General features: G+C 45.4%; 2 protein-coding genes across 7 annotated transcripts in view; one reads left to right on the forward strand and one right to left on the reverse strand.

Annotated features, from left to right (window-relative positions):
- Nucleotides 1-914, reverse strand: part of OGDH (oxoglutarate dehydrogenase) — a 66,881-nt gene extending 65,967 nt beyond the window's left edge. For 4 of the 6 annotated variants that reach the window (XM_004007978.5, XM_012176964.4, XM_004007979.5 and 1 more), the window contains exon 1: nt 888-914. The gene's annotated coding sequence lies outside the window, so the exon portion shown is untranslated. Of the gene's footprint in view, nt 1-295; nt 523-887 lie in introns of those variants that run through there. The other 2 variants (XM_060414790.1, XM_042248706.2) reach the window with 1 other exon arrangement.
- A 13,177-nt stretch (nt 915-14,091) lies between these two features.
- TMED4 (transmembrane p24 trafficking protein 4) lies at nt 14,092-16,820 on the forward strand. Its single transcript, XM_027968712.3, has 5 exons — nt 14,092-14,256; nt 14,449-14,549; nt 14,656-14,781; nt 15,212-15,358; nt 15,780-16,820. The coding sequence occupies exons 1-5, from the start codon at nt 14,130-14,132 to the stop codon at nt 15,927-15,929; spliced, it is 651 nt and encodes a 216-aa protein (XP_027824513.2). The 5' UTR covers nt 14,092-14,129; the 3' UTR covers nt 15,930-16,820.
- The last annotated feature ends 1,700 nt before the right edge of the window (nt 16,821-18,520 follow it).

Below are 18,520 nucleotides of genomic sequence, written 5' to 3' on the forward strand. Positions count from 1 at the left end.
CTAAGCATGGAGGGATCCTGAGTATATGAGCACTAAGCAGGCATGCAGCAGAGTAACCCATCCATTAAGGGGTTAATGGATTAGAGGAGCACAGAGAATGGGAACGATGAGTGCTGAGTACAGTAAAGGTAACCGAGGATAGTGGAGGTACTAAGTGCTGGAGGGTAATTCACTCAAGGGTTCACCCAAGAAGAGCGCAGGGAGGATGGGTATGGGGGTACTGAATACACAGGATACTGTGGGGTAATCCGCTCCTCAAGGGCGTCACCCCAAGGAACATAGGAAGGATTAGTACGATGGGCACTGAAAACAGAGGGGTACTGCAGAGTAATCTGTTCCTCAAGGGGTCGTCCCAGGGGCGAAGGGTCAGTCCGGACAGAAGCCGACCAGCGTCTTCGCGCTCTGGGAAAAACGAATGCCCACAAATCACAGCCGGTTCGTCAAGGGCGCGCCACCCTTCCAGCCGTCCAGGCGGGGAGAGGACACAGCCTGACGACTCCCACGTGACGCCTCCTCGACCTTGGGGGTCACCCCGGCCGCTGCGCCCGTTCCCTCACATCCGCCGCGCAGCCCACCCCCCCCCTGCCCATCACAGCCAATGGCTTGCCGCTCCGCGCCCCGCGCGACCTCTGCGCACGCCCGCACCCGCCAATCTCCGCCCGCCAGGAGGCGCCCCCCGCACCATTGGCTGCCACATCCGTCTGTCAGGCTCCGTCCCACCCACCTCCCCCAGTCAGCCCCGCTCCAGCCAGCTCCACTCCCTGTCACCGGGGCGGCGGCGACAACGAGGGCGCGGCGGCCTTGCCCCATGCCAAGACCCTCGCCGCCTGCCTGACCGGAGCGGAGCCTCCCAAATCCGGCTGGACCCGGCCGCCGCGCAAGCCTACCTGTCTCCGGCTCAGCTCCACCCGAATGAGGCGCCGACACCCCACTCCGGGGCACCAAACTCTCGGCCCCGCCTCAGCGTGTGGCGTCAGCACGCCGCCCCGCCCGGAAACGAGAGGGGCCGCCCCTACCTCGTGAGCGGAGTCTTGACGTCACAGAGTCGCGCCCACATCTCCTGTGGCTCGGCCTTGGGGCAATAGTGTTTTCTCCGAGGTTGTGGCTTGCTTTTGGCACGTCGGGTCCTGACCGGCTTGCATGACAGTTCTGAAAGGGGGTCTGCGTGTTGCTAAGTACTGTCTCCTGCAGTAGGCTGTCAGGAGTCCTTTGATGGAGAACTGACCTGGTATGTGATGTCAGAAACAAACCTTGGTCGGCAGTGCGCGCTCGAGGCGCCGCAGGCAGTGGCCCGCGGAATGAGAACCAGGAAGTCCTAACGCTGACACTAGGTTTTCCCAAAGTAGGCAGCGGGCTCGCGGGAGCCTTCGCTTGGTGCAAGGATGGTTTATTATGCCATTTCATCAAATACCAAGTGGTCATCCGCTTTTAGAGATTATTTTACTTACTGCTGAGAAAGCGGGGGGGGGGAACCCACATTTATTGAGTGAGTGAAGTCGTTCAGTCGTGTCCGACTCTTTGCGACCCCGTGGACTGTAGCCAACCCGGCTCCTCCGCCCATGGCATTCTCCAGGCAAGAATACTGGAGTGGATTGCCATTTCCTTCTCCAGGGGATCTTCCCGACCCAGGTATCGAACCCAGGTCTCCGGCATTGCAGGCAGACGCTTTAACCTCACCTCAATCGTAGATACAGCACTATTTTCAACATGTGGAGGACAAAAATCTCAATTTTGTTGAAATACGGTAAGTTGTAAGCAATCACATACTGAGAAAGTCCTTTCAGTTCTTCAGTCTTTATTAGCAAGGGAAAAACCTAATTTAATGCTAAAGTGTCTTTAATTTCACTTTTTCTTCCTTCCCTTTTCTGACCAAGATAAAACTTAGGCTCACAACTTTCGGTGGACAATAATATACGTAGAAGTTACTTGGTCTTCCTGATTTGTGATAGGTTATCTTTGAGATATATGGCAAGTAATAGGTTTTCTGATTTACTGTAATGCTGAAATGTTTTCTTTTGTAATAAAAATGTCCATTTTAAAACTATAGTAACTAGATACTAGTATGGGAAGGTGGCATCCAAATGACGGAGAGTAGGGAAAGGCTGTTCCACACTGTCTTGAATTGTTCCTCCGTGTTTATTCCCCTTAACTTGAAGGCAAGGATTGTGTCATGTGGCATAGCCGGGGATACTGGAGTTACAAAGGGCAGTCATGTGGTCATAGGGATCTGACCTTGAAAGCTCCATAGAGGACACAAGTGTCTGAATCTGGGCGGAAATTCAGACAGAATTTGCCACCTGCTGGCAAGTATGATACAGACTTGTAGCAAAATTTCTTAAGTGGAAGTTGCTTAGTCGTGTCTGACTCTTTGGGACCCCATGGACTATACAATCCATGGAATTCTCCACCCCAGAGTACTGGAGTGGGTAGCCTTTCCCTTCTCCAGGGCATCTTCCCAACCCAGGGATCGAACCCAGGTCTACCACATTGCAGGCCGATTCTTTACCAGCTGAGCCACCTGGTAAGCCCACATTTCTAAAACAGAAAGGCAAAGTTGAGGTGGGTTTTTCTTTTTTCTTCTTTTGTTTTTTAAGTAGGAAGTAAGGGGCTTCTCTGGGGCTCATTAGTAAAGAATGAGCTTATTGCTCCTGCAATGCAGCAGCCTCTGGTTCTATCCCTGGGTCGGGAAGATCCCCTGGAGGAGGAAATGGTAACCCACTCCAGGATTCTTGCCTGAAAAATCCCATAGACAGAGAAACCTGGCGGGCTGCATCCCAGAGGGTTGCAAAGAGATGGATACAACTGAGTGACTGAACACACACACACTTAAGTGCTTGTGAGAACAAAGTTAGACTGATACGTATTCTGAGGATTTGAAGACTAGGAGAAAGTGAAGGAACCAAGGAACAAACAAATAATTTTTTTTCTTTTTTTATTGTGGTAAAATATAAGAAAAAATTTGTCCATTTAAAGTACAGTTTAGTGGCATTAATCATTTTACAGTGTTGTGCAACCATAACCACTATCTATTTTACCATTCCTAGAAATTCACAGGAAGCTCAGCTTGATGCTCTGTGATGGCCTAGATGAGTGGGATGTGGCTGGGGAGTCGGGGGAAGTTCAAGAGGGAGGGGATATACGTATGCATACAGCTGATTCATGTCATTGTATGGCAGAAACTAACACAACATTGTAAAGCAATTATGCTCCAATTTTAAAAAAATAGAGAAATTCTGTAACCATTTAGTAATAACTTCCCACCCCCCTCCCTTCTTCCTTCTCACTGAGTAACCTCTATTATACTTTGTCTCTATAAACTTGATGACTCCATCTACCTCATATACGGTATCATATGAGGTACTGTATATATCTCATACAGATAGCATTTGTCCTTTTATGTCTTGCTTATTTCACTTAGCATGTTTTCAGTGTTCATCCATACTATAGCATGGATCAAAATTTCTTTCCTTTTCATGGCTGAGTATTATTCTGTTTTATGGATATACTGCGCCTTGTCTATCCATTCATCAGTTGATGGACATTTGGTTTGTTTCTACCTTTCTGCTTTTGTGAATAGTGCTACTGTTACTGAACTAAACTTGGGTCCACTTGCCTGACTGGCAGCAAGACCAATCTACTGACACCAGTTTGTGGTGAAAGAAAATACGGTGTTTATTGCAAGGCCAAGCAAGGAAAAAAGGCAGCTTTTGCTCAACAGATCGGAACTCCTCAATAGCTTTCAGGAAAGGTTTTGTTTGTTTTTTAAATTTTTATTCTTTATTTTTGTCTGTACCACGTGGCTTGCCTAGTTCCCTGACTAGGGATTGAACCCATGACCCCAGTAATGAAAGTACAGAGTCCTGACCACTGGACTGCCAGAGAATTCCCAGGGAAGTGTTTTGAAAGGCAACACTAGGGGAGAGAGTCACAGGGTGTCTGGAGGCCATTCTTCTGATTGGTTGGTGGTGAAGTAACTAGGTGCTATTTCAGGAGTCAACATCAGCCTTCTGGTTCCAACTGGCCTGGGCTCTGTGTGCTTGTATTCAGTATGCAGTTAACGTCTTCCACCTAGTGGAGGTTTTTGTATCTGCGAAACAACTCAAGGATATGGTTCAGAATACTATCGACAACTCTTGAGGAGGAGCTATAAAGGTCCTTGACTTTGTTTTATGGCCAAATTATTATTAATTTGCCTTGACTGTTTTCCTTTGTTTTTGCTTTTTCTCACTTCTCTGATTAAATTTGCTCTTTGGAACTTAGGGTAAGCCTAGGGGCTAAAGCTTCTCTACAAACAAGAGACAGGGTAGGGCTTCCCTGGTGGCTCAGTGGTAAAGAGTCCACCTGCCAATGCAGAAGACATGGGTTAGATTCCTGGTCCAGGAAGATCCACATGCCTATGAGCAACTAATATCCCACATGCCTATGGGCACCTGGAAACAACTAAACCCATGTACCACAACTACTGAACGTGTGTTCTAGAGCCTGTGAGCCATGACTACTGAGCCCGCATGCTACAACTACTGAACCCTGCACGGCTTAGACCCCATGCTCCTAACAAAAGAAGTCACTGCAATGAGAAATCCATGTGCTACAACTATAGAAAAGCCTGCTCACCACAGCTAGAGAAAAGCCTGAACAGCAATGAAGACCCAGCACAGCCAAAATTAAACAAATCAAATTAAAATCATTAAAAAGAGACTGGGATACTGGAGTCTGTCCCTGGAAAGTCCCACAGGGTCCTGCTTGGTTTCACTACAAAGATCATTGGCTTACAAGTGTCTGTTAAGTACTTGTTTACAGTTTTATTGGGTATTTCCTAGGAGCATAAGTGGTTGGTCATATGGTAATTCTGTCTCCAGCTTTCTGAGCGAGTGCTAAACTATTTCCCACAGGGGCTATACCATTTTACATTCGCACTAGCAGTGCATGATGGTTTCAGTTCTTTCACATATCCTTCAGTACTTAATTTCTTAAAAAAAATTTATTATAGCCATATTAGTATGTCTGAGGTGATATCATTGTTGTCTTGTTTTGCATTTCCCACAAGCTGGTTTTAGAAAAGACAGAGGAACCAGAGATCAAATTGCCAACATCTGCTGGATCATCGAAAAACCGAGAGAGTTCCAGAAAAACATCTATTTCTGCTTTATTGACTATGCCAAAGCCTTTGACTGTGTGGATCACAATAAACTGTGGAAAATTCTGAAAGAGATGGGAATATCAGACCACCTGATCTGCCTCTTGAGAAACCTATATGCAGGTCAGGAAGCAACAGTTAGAACTGGACATGGAACAACAGACTGGTTCCAAATAGGAAAAGGAGTACGTCAAGACTGTATATTGTCACCCTGCTTATTTAACTTATATGCAGAGTACATCATGAGAAACGCTGGACTGGAAGAAGCACAAGCTGGAATCAAGACTGCCCGGAGGAATATCAGTAACTTCAGATAAGCAGATGACACCACCCTTATGGCAGAAAGTGAAGAGGAACTCTTGATGAAAGTGAAAGAGGAGAGTGAAAAAGTTGGCTTAAAGCTCAACATTCAGAAAACTAAGATCATGGCATCTGGTCTCATCGCTTCATGGCAAATAGATGGGGAAACAGTGGCAGACTTTATTTTTTGGGGCTCCAAAATCACTGCAGATGGTGACTGAAGCCATGAAATTAAAAGACACTTACTCCTTGGAAGGAAAGTTATGACCAACCTAGATAGCATATTGAAAAGCAGAGACATTACTTTGCCAACAAAGGTCTGTCTAGTCAAGGCTATGGTTTTTCCAGTGGTCATGTATGGATGTGAGAGTTGGACTGTGAAGAAAGCTGATCGCCTAAGAATTGATGCTTTTGAACTGTGGTATTGGAGAAGACTCTTGAGAATCCCTTGGACTGCAAGGAGATCCAGCCAGTCCTTTCTAAAGGAGATCAGCCCTGGGATTTCTTTGGAAGGAATGATGCTAAAGCTGAAACTCCAGTACTTTGGCTACCTCACGCGAAGAGTTGACTAATTGCAAAATACTCTGATGCTGGGAGGGATTGGGGGCAGGAGGAAAAGGGGACGACAGAGGTGAGATGGCTGGATGGCATCACCGACTCATTGGACTTGAGTTTGTGTGAACTCCAGGAGTTGGTGATGGACAGGGAGGCCTGGTGTGCTGTGATTCATGGGGTCGCAAAGAGTCGGAAAAGACTGAGCGACTGAACTGAATTGAATGACTAATTATGTCAATTTTTTTAGGTGCTTATCGGCCATTTGTATATCTTCTTTGGAGAAAGTTTAAGTCATTTGCCCTTTTTTGAATTGGGGTTTTTGTCTCATTGTTGAGTTGGAAGAGTTCTTTATATATTAACCCCTCATCAGGTATATGAGTTGCAAATATTTTCTCCCATTCTGTAGGTTCTTTTTACTTTCTTTATAATGTTCTTTAATGAACAACAGTTTTAAACTTTGAAGTCCGTTTTATCCATGTTTGTTGTTATTGTTGCATAGTTCATTATCTGTCATAGCCAAGAATCCATTGCTAAATCTGAGATCATGATGATTTATCCTTCTAAGAATTTAATGGTTTTAGCTTTTATATTTAGGTTGTCTATGCGTTTTGAGTTAATTTTTGTATATAATGTGCAGTAGGAATTCAACATCATCTTTTTGCACATGGCTTAAAGCTCAACATTCACAAAACTAAGATCATGGCATCTGGTCCCATCACTTCATGGCAAATAGATGGGGAAACAGTAGAAACAGTGACAGACTTTATTTTTTTAGGCTCCAAAATGACTGCAGATGGTGATTGCAGCCATGAAGTTAAAAGATGCTTACTCCTTGGAAGGAAAGTTACAACCAACCTAGCCAGCATATTCAAAAGCAGAGACATTACTTTGCCATCAAAGGTCCGTCTAGTCAAGGCTATGGTTTTTCCAGTGGTCATGTATGGATGTGAGTTGGACCATAAGGAAAGAAAGCTGAGAGCTGAAGAATTGATGTTTTTGAACTGTGGTGTTGGAGAAGACTCTTGAGAGTCCCTTGGACTACAAGGAGATCAAACCAGTCCATCCTAAAGGAAATCAGTCCTGAATATTCATTGGAAGGACTGATGTTGAAGAACTGTATATGATGTGCAGTAGGAATCCAACATCATCTTTTTGCACATGGCTTAAAGCTCAACATTCATAAAACTAAGATCCAATACTTCGGCCACCTGATGTGAAGAACTGACTCATTGGAAAAGACCCTGATGCTGGGAAGGATTGAAGGCGGGAGAAGGGGATGACATAGGATGAGATGGTTGGATGGCATCACCGACTCAGTGGACGTGAGTTTGAGTAAACTTTGGGAGTTGGTAATGGACAGGGAGGCCTGGCGTGCTGCATTCCATGGAGTCTCAAAGAGTCAGACATATCTGAGCAGCTGAACTGACTGACCAGGGAGAGATTGAACCCATACTCTTGCCAGTGAAAACATGGAATTCTAACCACTGGACCCACCAGGGAATTCCCGTTGCCTGTAATCTATATTATTTCCTTTCTTCTGCTAGCTTTGGGTTTAGTTTGCTCTTTTTTCTTTCTCACTCTTTTTTAGTTCATTAAAGTGTAAAGTTAGGTTATTGATTATTGTTTTTGCCACATGGCATAACCCTAACCAGTAATTAAATTCTTGCCACCTTCATTGGAAGCACAGAGTCTCAACTACTGAACCACCAGGAAATGCCCTTTCTTCTTGTTTAATGCACACTTTTAAAACTATAAAATTTCCTGTCAGCACTGCCTTCACTATAGCCAATGTCTTTTGTTCAGTATGTTTTTTCACCAAAATATGTATTCTGCATTCATTCAACAAATATTTCTGCTGGGTTGGTTCTAGGTGCTGGGAATATAGAAGTGAACACAACACAGGCAATATCTAAAATGTCATAGTGCTAACAGTTTATGGTAAACCAGCAAGGTAGCAATTAATTTGAAATCTATAAAACAAGGTATTGTGATAGAGAATGGCAGTTGCATTGCTTTTGTTTTTGAAATATATTTTATTAAATAGGTAACATATTCACTTGGTTCAGAAATCAGAACAATATTATAAGGTCTAGTTTGCAGAGTCTCCCTTGCACATCTGTTACCATCCATGTCATAGTCTGCTGGCCTCTCAAACCCCATTCCTGCCAGAGGTAACTCTTTATTTGTTGAATCATGGAGCAGTCAAGTATTCCAGGATGAGAGCAGAGGTGGAGGGAATTCAGGGGCTTGGAGAGTGGCCATTTACCAACTAGGACAGAGGTATTTCTATATTTTAATCGGCACAACCATGCTGGTGTATATTTGCTGAATATTCATGTTACCTATAACCACTTACAGTCTTATATAGTCTCCTAGCATTTTTTCATGAAAATACAGATGCTAAAGATAGCATATTAGGTACTCTCTTCTGTACCTTGCTTTTTTAACTTTAGCAAAGTATCCTGGAAATGTTTATGTATCAGTCCATAAAGACTGTGTTCATTTTTTCCAGTTATTTGATAGTTCATCTTTGTCCCATGTTGTATTGGCTGGGGCAGTTCTTCTGGAACTGAATGGCCTCATTCTATTAATTGGAGGCTCAGGCTGGACCTTTTATCAGCTGGATTCCAGAGAGTGAAAAGGGAAGCTACAAGGCTTTTTAAGGCCCAGGTACCAGAGCCATACAGCTTTTTTTCCATTGTATTTAATGGGTCAGTGTAAGTCACGGGACCAGAACCAGATTCCAGGGGAGAGGAAATAGATGCCAGCCCTCAGTGGGAAGAGCATGTGGACATGGGGATCGGAGGGATTGTTTGGGTAAGGTCTTTGTAGACATTCTACCACATGGTATGCCTTGCTGTGCTTAGTTGCTTCAGTCGTGTCCAACTCTTTGAGACCCTATGAACTGTAACCTGCCAGGCTCCTCTGTCTCCATGGGATTCTCCAGTCAAGAATACTGGAGTGGGTTGCTATGCCCTCCTCCAGGGGATCTTCCTGACCCAGGGAAGCGACTGAACTGAACTACCCAATAGGCAACTCCCCATTCTCCCCATCCCTGCTTGTAACGACCATTCTGTCTCTGAATTTACTACTCTATATACCTCATATAAATGGAGTCATATATATTTGTTCTTTGTGACTGGCTTATTTCACTTAGCATAATATTCTCAAGGTTCATCCATATTGTTATATTGCAGAATTTTCTTTCTAAGGCTGGATATTATTCCATAGTATGTATATATCACATTTTGTTTATCCACCCACTGATGAACATTTGAGTTGCTTCTACCTCTTGGGTATTGTAAATAGTGCTATGAATATGGATGTACAAATGTCTTTCCAAAATCCTGCTTTCAATTCTTTTACAGATCTATCCAGAAATGGGATTGCTGGGATATAGGGTTATTTGGGGCTTCCTCAGTGGCTCAGCGGTGAATAAACTGCCTGCAATGTGGGAGGCTTGGGTTTGATCCCTGGGTTGGGAAGAATCTCCTGGAGGAGGGAATGGTAATCCACTCCAGTATTTTTGTCTGTAGTATCCCATAGACAGAGGAGCCTGGTGGGCTAGGCCATAGGGTTGCAGTCAGACATGACTAAAGTGACTGAACATACATGCGTGTGATTTTATTTTTCTGAGGAACCTCAACACGACTTTCCATAGTGGTTGAGGCATTTTATGTTTCCACCAATAGTTCACAAAGGTTCCAGCTTCTCCACATTATCAACACTTGTTATTTTCTGTTATTATTTTTGGCTATGCCGGGTCTTTGTTGCTGCGTGGGCTTTTCTCTAGTTGTGACAAGCAGGGGCTTCTCTTCATTGCAGTGTGTGGGCTTCTCATTTTGATGGCTTCTCTTGTTGCAGAACACAGGCTCAGTGGTTGTGGCACACAGGCTTAGTTACTCTGTGCCATGTGGGATCTTCCCAGACTAGGGATCAAACCTGTGTTCCCTGCATTGGCAGGCAGATTTTTTACCACTGAACCACCAGGGAAGCCTTGTTATTATTTGTTAATAGTAGTCATCCTAATCTGTGTCTCTCATAAAGACACTTGTCATTGGACTTAGGGCCCACATTGATAATCCAGGATTATCTCATCAAAATCCTTAATTATATTTGCAAGATCCTTTCTCCAAGTAAGGTGACATTCACAGGTTCTGGGGACTCAAACATTGACATGTCTTTGGGGGACCACCATTCAACTCATTATACTCCCTTTATTCTCCCTGATACTTTCCTCCATCTGACATGCTATATATTTACTCATATATCTTGTTTATTGATAGACAATAATCAAAATAAATTTGCAAGGACAAGGATTTTTGTTTCGTTCACCAGTGTGTTCCCAGGGTTTAACAGTGTCTGGTACAAATGGCTACTCAGCAGATACTGGTTGAGTGAATGGCTAGCTAGCCTAGGTCAAGTCTTGCAGGAATTTCTTCCTCCCACCTTTGAAGGGTAAAGGTCTGGGACCAGGGGAATTAGATTACCTAAGACAGGTTTCTTCCTGTGGGGAATGCAATCTTTTTTTTTTGGTTGTGCCATGCAGGATTTTAATTCCCCGACTAGTGATTGATCTCTAACCCTCCTACAGCAATAGTACGGAGTCTTAACCACTGGACTGCTGGGAAAGTCCTAATAATAATATTACCCATCAATCAGGACCAATTCCAGGGTTCTTTTTAGGAAAAAAAGAAATAGAGATAACATTTTTTGCTAAAGTGATTTAAAATTCCTTGGATAAATGGTTGATTTTATGCCTATGGCAGGAAATGTACAAAATGGAAAACAAGGAAGACCCTACAGACTTCTACAATTGTGTCAAAAGGGTATAGCAAAACCATGTTTTATTGGAGAATTTGAGCATTAAAAAGGGTAATGGGTTTAACGCACTGAAACACACTTACTGTAAATCCTCACTGGCTCTAGATTTGTTTGAAGGATATACCAAGGGCAGAGAAACATGTTAAATATCACATGAAGAAACAACCAAATTCAGAATGTGGAAAATTCTATGGGTCAAATGATCAAATTGCTTCAATAAGTAGACGGGAAGTAGACGGCATCACCATCATCAACAATGGAAAGGGAAGGGGAATTGCTTATCCACAGATTTGGCTTCCTGTGGTCCACAGCAGTCTGAAAATATTAAATAGAAAATTCCAGAAATAAATAACTCATAAATTTTAAATTGCTCACGGTTCTGAGTAGTATGGTAAATCTTGCTCTGTCCTGCCTGGGACAAGAATCATCTCTTTGTCCAGGCATATCCTGCCTGTTTATAGTGGCCCTTAGTTATTAGACTGGCTGCACCACTATCACAGTGCTTAGGTTTAATTAACAATGACCCCAAAGTACAAGAGTAGTGATGTTGGCAATTCAGGTGAGCCAGAGAGAAGCTGCAAAGGGCTTCCTTTAAGTGAAAAGGTGAAAATTCTCAACTTACTAAGAAAAAAAAAAATCTTATGCTGAAGTCGTTAAGATAAATGTTAAAGGGTGAATCTGTGAAACTGTAAAGAAAGAAAAATTCTTGCTGGTTTTGCCATTGAACCTCAAACTGCAAGTTACAACCACAACATGATTCCTGCTTAGTTAAGATGGAAAAGGCATTAAATTTGTACAACAAAACATTCTGATACCATATTCACAGAACTTATTACAGTATAATGTTCTATTTTGCTATTAGTTATTGTTAATTTCTCACTGTGCGTAACTTATAAATATTACCATGGGTATGTATAGAATAAAACACACAGTGGGGGGGGGGTCGGGGGGAGAGAGAGAGAGAGATTTTGGCACTATCTGTGGTTTCAGGCAGTCACTGGAAGTCCTGGACCATATATATCCCCTTTAGATAAGGTGTGACTACTATATATCAAAAGAGGTTTAAAAGACGTATCAATGAATGTAGTAAATAGACTTTAACAATCCAAAGTTTATTGAGATGGAGGTGGGGGAACTGAAAATATACTAAGTAGTAGACTTATTTAAGAATTATTTTTGTTTTGGGTGTGATAATGTTATTTTTAACAGTCCTTATTGGCTAGAAATACACTGGAATATTTATAGGTAAAATTATATGATGTCCAGGCAATCTTTAACACACTTCAGGAAAAAAATGCAGAAATGGATAAATAAAATAAGGCAAAATTTTGATTGCTGTTGAAACTGGTTGCTAGTATATGAAAGCTCATTGTATTCTCTTAATAAAAATTTTAAGACAAACATTCAACCTTCCTTTGCTCTAATTCCATACCCAGTAAGGACCTTTCCGGCTTCTTTTTGGCCTTCCTCTGTCCCACAAGAGGAATGCTCTCATTAGGAGATGTAAACATGCCTCATAGACCTCCTCATTCTAAGTTTTCCTCAAGACTTTCCCTCAATTTTCTTAGCCCAGATACTCATTCTCAAGTTGCACCAGTTTGTTCAAAGAAGAGAAGGTGAAGGGCACAGAACCTTGGAAAAGGGAGGAACCTGCAGAGGTCGTCACTTAAACGAGACAACTGTCCCCTACTGAATATGGATGAGACCAGAAGTTGTCCGCATGACTGACTGCTGATTGTGGCCAGACTGTGACTTGTCCATTTCATTAAAGCTGAGCCATATGCTAATATTTAAAAATCAGATTTCATACTTAAACTCAAATTTCCAGCTGCTAAAAAAAAAGATCTTATTTTCCGTCCTCACCACACAACTGCTGCTGCTCAGGAAAGGTTTCCTTGTAAAACTTCTTTAATGCCACTAGGACATTTGTCTTGGTTCAATCCTACTTTTTAAGAGATAAATAGGAACATATCCAACACTATGCAGATTCCTGGGTGGGGAAGACCCCTGGAGAAGGAAATGGCCACTCACTCCAGTATTCTTGCCTGGAGAATCCCATGGACAGAGACTGGCAGGCTACAGTCCGTGAGGTCGCAAGAGCCGGACACGACTTAGTGACTAAACCACCACAACACTAAGCACGATAAGAATGATTTTTACAGAGTTTGTATTTAGGAAGGATGGGAAGCAGCAGAACAAGCTCTGGGCCCCCACCTGTACTTGTCACGGGCCCATCAGACCCACGAGGCTGGATTTTGTTCTGCTTCACATCTCTCTCCACTGTGAGCCCTAAACCACTGTGAAACAGTGGAGCAGACCCAAGGGACTGTATGTTCCAAATCTTCACCTAGAAGACAATGAGCAGCTGGACAAGTTAAGAGAACAATAAGGGCTGGAAACACAGGCGGAGACGCCGCCAAACCTCGCCCTGTGGGTGCAGTCTAGTGACCACTGGACCGTCTCTATTCGTCCCTCCTCCCACTCATTTCTCACCTTTAGCCCAATCTCCACTTTCTCTTCCTGGTAGGCACCCCCGGGTGACTATCTGTGAGCACTTCGGTGTATACCCTAGCAGAGGAGTCTCAGAAAATAATCATTGCCACACCGTCATCTCAAGCAACAAAACCGATAAACTCCTAAAATCTGGAACACCTAAACCTGTTGGCCCCCCAAGGCTTGGAAAACCGTTTCCTGTAGGTCTGTTTGGAGCCCCACCCAGGTGAGGCTTCCACCCCGGGGTCATGGCTTCCAGAGGCTAGGTGACGCCTGAGGCTCCTACACGATTTCTCACACCGGTATCCACCTAGTCGGGGTCTTGGGAATGCTCTGTGGGTCCCCGGACTCCGACTTTCCTTTCCTCGGTGGACCTCCAGTTCGGAAGCCTACGTCAACCCAATCTTCCGGATACGGGACCCAAACCTCTGCGCAGGCTGACGGGGTAAGCACCAGGGGCGAAGGAGGTGTCAGCGTTTCCGTACTCTTGCTCTGCCACGCCGCGTTTGCTCGGAGCAGGGCGCAGGTGCGCGCATGCGCACCGAGCTGAAGCCTCTTGGCAGTTGACGGAGCCCACTGAGCCTCCAGAGAGCGGGAGGGACCAGCCAGTCTGCGTGTGCGGACCCTCCCCTCGGCCCTGTAACTTGGCCTAAAAGACGCGGGCGGGGCGGGGCGGAGCGGACGCAGAACTGGAGTCACCGCGCAAGCGCGTCCTGCGCCTGGCCTTTCTGCGTCGTCAGGGAGCGGGGCGCAGGTGCGCGCATGCGCACTGGGCAGAGGGCGCGCGTTGGCAGGTGTCTGGGCTGGGCGTCGGCGGGCGATGGGGTTGCCGGCGTTGCTGCTCCTTGCGCTGTGCGCGGCAAGCGCCCGGGGACTTTATTTCCACATCGGCGAGACCGAAAAGCGCTGCTTCATCGAAGAAATCCCCGACGAGACCATGGTCATCGGTCAGGCGGGGCGAGGGTGGATCGGGCCCTGAGTTGTCCCCAAGACGCCGTCGGGCTCTCCGCTCGCAGCGGCACTCTGAGGACGCCGGACGGTGACCGGGCCAGCAGTGCCCTCGTCTGGTGTCCCGGGAGCCGCGGAGTGTGGGAGCTGGACGGACTAGGCGGGTTGTGACTGCTCTGTCTGTTCCGCAGGGAACTATCGCACCCAGATGTGGGATAAGCAGAAGGAGGTCTTCCTGCCCTCGACCCCCGGCCTGGGCATGCATGTGGAGGTGAAGGACCCTGAAGGCAAGGTAGGGCCGTCTTCACTAGAGCTCTTGGGGTGGACAGAGCTCATAAGACACGAGCTTGCACTTGGCGAGGTTAGAGTAAAGGCTTTCACTGACTACTCTGTTGCAGGTGGTGCTCTCCCGGCAGTACGGCTCAGAGGGCCGCTTCACCTTCACTTCCCACACTCCTGGTGACCATCAGATCTGCCTGCACTCCAACTCTACCAGGATGGCTCTCTTTGCTGGCGGCAGACTGGTAACAGTTTTCTCTTGGCCATAGCTCAGAATCTGTCACTTGGTTCCAAAGTTTTATTAAAGAACCTGCCTGCCAATGCAGGAGACCAAGAGATGCAGGTTCCATCCCTGAATCGGGAAGATCCTTTGGAGAAGGGCAGGGCAACCCACTCCAGTATTCTTGCCTGGAGAACCCATGGACAGAGGAGCCCAGCTGGCTGCGGTCCACAAGGTCACAAAGAGTGGGACATAACTGAAGCGATTTAGCAAGCATGCACATCATTTATACTCTTTGTGGCACAGTTACAAGTAAGAAATAGACGTTGCCCTTCTGTCCCACAGGGACAAGAGTATGTTCCATAGCCTGCAACAGACCATCAGAGGTTGCATCACTTAGACATCATAACCTCACAATGGCTCTGACTTTGGGGTCCAACCTTATTTTCTCCTAGCGTGTGCACCTAGACATCCAGGTTGGGGAGCATGCCAACAACTACCCTGAGATTGCTGCCAAGGATAAGCTGACGGAGCTGCAGCTCCGAGCCCGCCAGCTGCTTGATCAAGTGGAGCAGATCCAGAAGGAGCAGGATTACCAAAGGGTAAGGGCATGTCACTGTACTTGGCCATGGCAGTTGACCTTTATACCCATTAGACCTCCTGGAAGTTTTTTCTTGGGGCTTTCCCTACTTGGGAAATAGGCTGTTCAAAGACTGGAATGGAGGGTATCAGTGCAGAGAGCCATTTTTCAACTCTGTAAATAAAATGTAGAGAGGACAGTTCATACTCTAGCAATAGCCATTGCCTGCTTCCTTATTTTGGGATCTTGCTTGAAATGGTTTAAGAGTGTGATTTCTGTCCTAGCAGAGAAGCTCATGGAGGGGCACTCCCAGGGGAATCAGAGGCAGTATTTCAAAAGGTGTTTGGTCCCATAGTTGAGCAGTGGCATGGGAGGGAAGGACCTCACAACAGCTGAGACTGTCTCTCCCGCACATTTAATCCTGGGTCCATTGTCCCATGCAGTATCGTGAAGAGCGCTTCCGTCTGATCAGTGAGAGCACCAACCAGAGGGTCCTGTGGTGGTCCATCGCACAGACTGTCATCCTCATCCTCACGGGCATCTGGCAGATGCGTCACCTCAAGAGCTTCTTTGAGGCCAAGAAGCTGGTGTAGTGTCCTCACCACGTGCCCCTTTGCTGTCGCCTCAGTTATTTGGTACTTTCCCCACCCAATATCTTATCCACCTGGATTCTGAGGGAAAAAAAGTGAAAAAAGAATATAAGCCACATTGGTTCCATGGCAACAAAGCATTCAGATCAGCCACTTGTTAACACTGGTTTTCAAGGACACAGGACACTGGTCCAGGCTTTCAAAGATCTGTCTTGGGGTTTGTGCAGAGTTGGAACTGACCCAGGACTAAGTCTTGCTTCTTTTGCCTCCAGTGATTCCCCTCTTTCTCATAAAATGAGCAAATGAAAAACCCTCCTACTCCCTTAACCTTTCGTCTACTTACAAAGTAGGCAACCAAAATGCTCCACCGAGGAGGCCTGCCTCACTGCTCTGCTGTCAGTCCTGGGTTCACTCAGCAGCTTTGTGAATGTAAATAGGGCCAAAGGCCCCAGAGGATTGAAGTTTTTCTATATATTAGAACTATTTTTTGATAAAATTATATATTTTCCTTCCTAGTTGAAGTGTTACTGCCTTTGTGTGACTCGCTGAAGACACCAGTGCAGTCCCTTCTGCATTGTTTATGCACACATCCTTGATAACTAACTGCCATGGCAGCTCCCAGGACTTCAGCTCTCAGGGCCAGAGAGCAGATGTCACAGCTGCTCCCAAGGCCTAATCAGAGGGCCAGGCAGGGAATTCTCCAGGGCACCTGTGGTTTCCATCACACAGGGCCTGAATTCAAGAGTGAGGCAGTGACAGCTCACACAAGGCAGAACACTCTTACCCTCCCGTTTCCCTTAACTTTTATTTAAGCTGTGGTAAATGTTTTCCTCACAGGAACCGGATTTGGTTCTTTATACAGATTTTTCCAGTGAAATAAAACGTGTTGTAGTAGCTGTGTTTGAAATGAAATAAAGAGGCCGTGGGCAGAGGGGAGGCACAAAAGGAGATGGAAGAAAAGCTTTTGGTCTGGGTGCTTCTGCAGCTGACCGGGAGTGGACCTCTGCATGTGGGCTTGTGAGACTAGGGTGCGGGAACAGACAGTGGTGGCTCAGCCATGGACAGAGGGCAACCACGGATGCCTGTCAGCAAGGAATCCTGTGAAGAGATTAAGTATCTGTTTCTTAGCTTCCTGGAATCATAAGTGTAAACACATCTTAGCATACTTCCCTCATGCCTTTCTGCCATATAAAACTTAATACCATTAGTTGCCCATGCTTGACATTTTCATGGTTTTATTTATTTAAAATACATTATTTATCTGACATACAAAACTAAATTCTTCCCTTCTTGTTTTTATCTTTCATACTATTCTACATGTGTATCTATTTTTCCTTACAAAAGTATAAGCAATTTAGTTTTCTAGACCTTTTCACTTAATATTTTTGTAAATATTTAAGAAATTCCAATTTGGGGTGACCATGTTAACGGTTCACTGTGGTGAAACACCATAAATGGCTCACCCAAAATTATTTGGATACTTACCATAATATTCTTCATGTTAGAATTAATGGAAAATGAGGTGGCCAAACTAGTTCATGTGTAGACCTCTGGCCTGAGGCTCTTTAGGAGCATGGGACATGTCAGGAAGGGAACACGCGTCTGCTCTGTGGCTGTTAACTAGGAATCTACCCAGCAAAGCACACTGGTGTCTAGGCTGTAGGAATACAGGAAGTAGTCTGTCCATCCGTGCATCTCAATTATGCTGATGGGTCAGTACGTACTCAGTTTCTCCTCTTGGCGAATTTTTGATAGGGGAATGGAGTGAAGACAGAGGTGGGAGTGTATCACACCTTTACACTGATGGGGCAGTTGGAATCTTGATTGCCAGAGGATAGGCTAATTGGTGGTAGATGTGAGGAAAAGAGTTTCCACATTGGTGTGTGGTATTCACAGACACCACAGAGCCTAGGAAATTTTTTAAAAAATACTTCAAGCTACATCCAAGGAATTCTGGGGACCTTTTTCCCCAATACTATGCTGATTCCATTCTGAAGTTCTTGCTTTCTTAGGTTATAAAACATCCTTACTAAATAGCCTTCTATCCTTATAGAAAAAGGCTGTGGGGGCACAGGGGTCTTTCTACTCACCCCATTATCCCTGGCCCAGTCCCCATCTCCATGTTTTGGAGCCTGACTTTACCTGTGGTGCTCTCAGTTCTCACCCTGATAACACCCAGAGCCTGACTTCTGGATCTCATGCTGGGCCCATGTCAGAATAGATGCATAGGGTCACCTGAGAAACTCAGCCATATAGACTGCTGAGCAACATTTACGTCCAGTCTGACTATGTTTGGTGTGGTGTGGTAGGCAGAATGGGCATCCCTGGTGGCTCAGACGGTTAAGAATCTTCCAGCAATGCAGCAGACCCAGGTTCAATCCCTGGGTCGGGAAGATCTCCTGGAGAGGGGAATGGCAACCCACGCCCAGTATTCTTGCCTGGACAATTCCATGGACAGAGGAGCCTGGCAGGCTACAGTCTATGTGGTCACGAAGAGATGGACATCCTGCATCCCCATTAACACACACGGTAGGCAGACTAATAACTTCCCGATAATGTCCAGCTAGATGTACTAATTCCTGAAACCTGTGAAT

This window comes from Ovis aries, chromosome 4, assembly GCF_016772045.2.
Source record: "Ovis aries strain OAR_USU_Benz2616 breed Rambouillet chromosome 4, ARS-UI_Ramb_v3.0, whole genome shotgun sequence".
NCBI classification, from domain to species: domain Eukaryota; kingdom Metazoa; phylum Chordata; class Mammalia; order Artiodactyla; family Bovidae; genus Ovis; species Ovis aries.

What these genes read in the sequence shown, in the direction of transcription:
- TMED4 (XM_027968712.3), top strand. Translation starts at nt 14,130, where the DNA reads ATGGGGTTGCCGGCGTTGCTGCTCCTTGCGCTGTGCGCGGCAAGCGCC. An exon ending in TCTTTGCTGGCGGCAGACTG is followed by an intron (nt 14,782 to 15,211) that starts GTAACAGTTTTC and finishes ATTTTCTCCTAG; the next exon opens with CGTGTGCACCTAGACATCCA. An exon ending in AGGAGCAGGATTACCAAAGG is followed by an intron (nt 15,359 to 15,779) that starts GTAAGGGCATGT and finishes TGTCCCATGCAG; the next exon opens with TATCGTGAAGAGCGCTTCCG.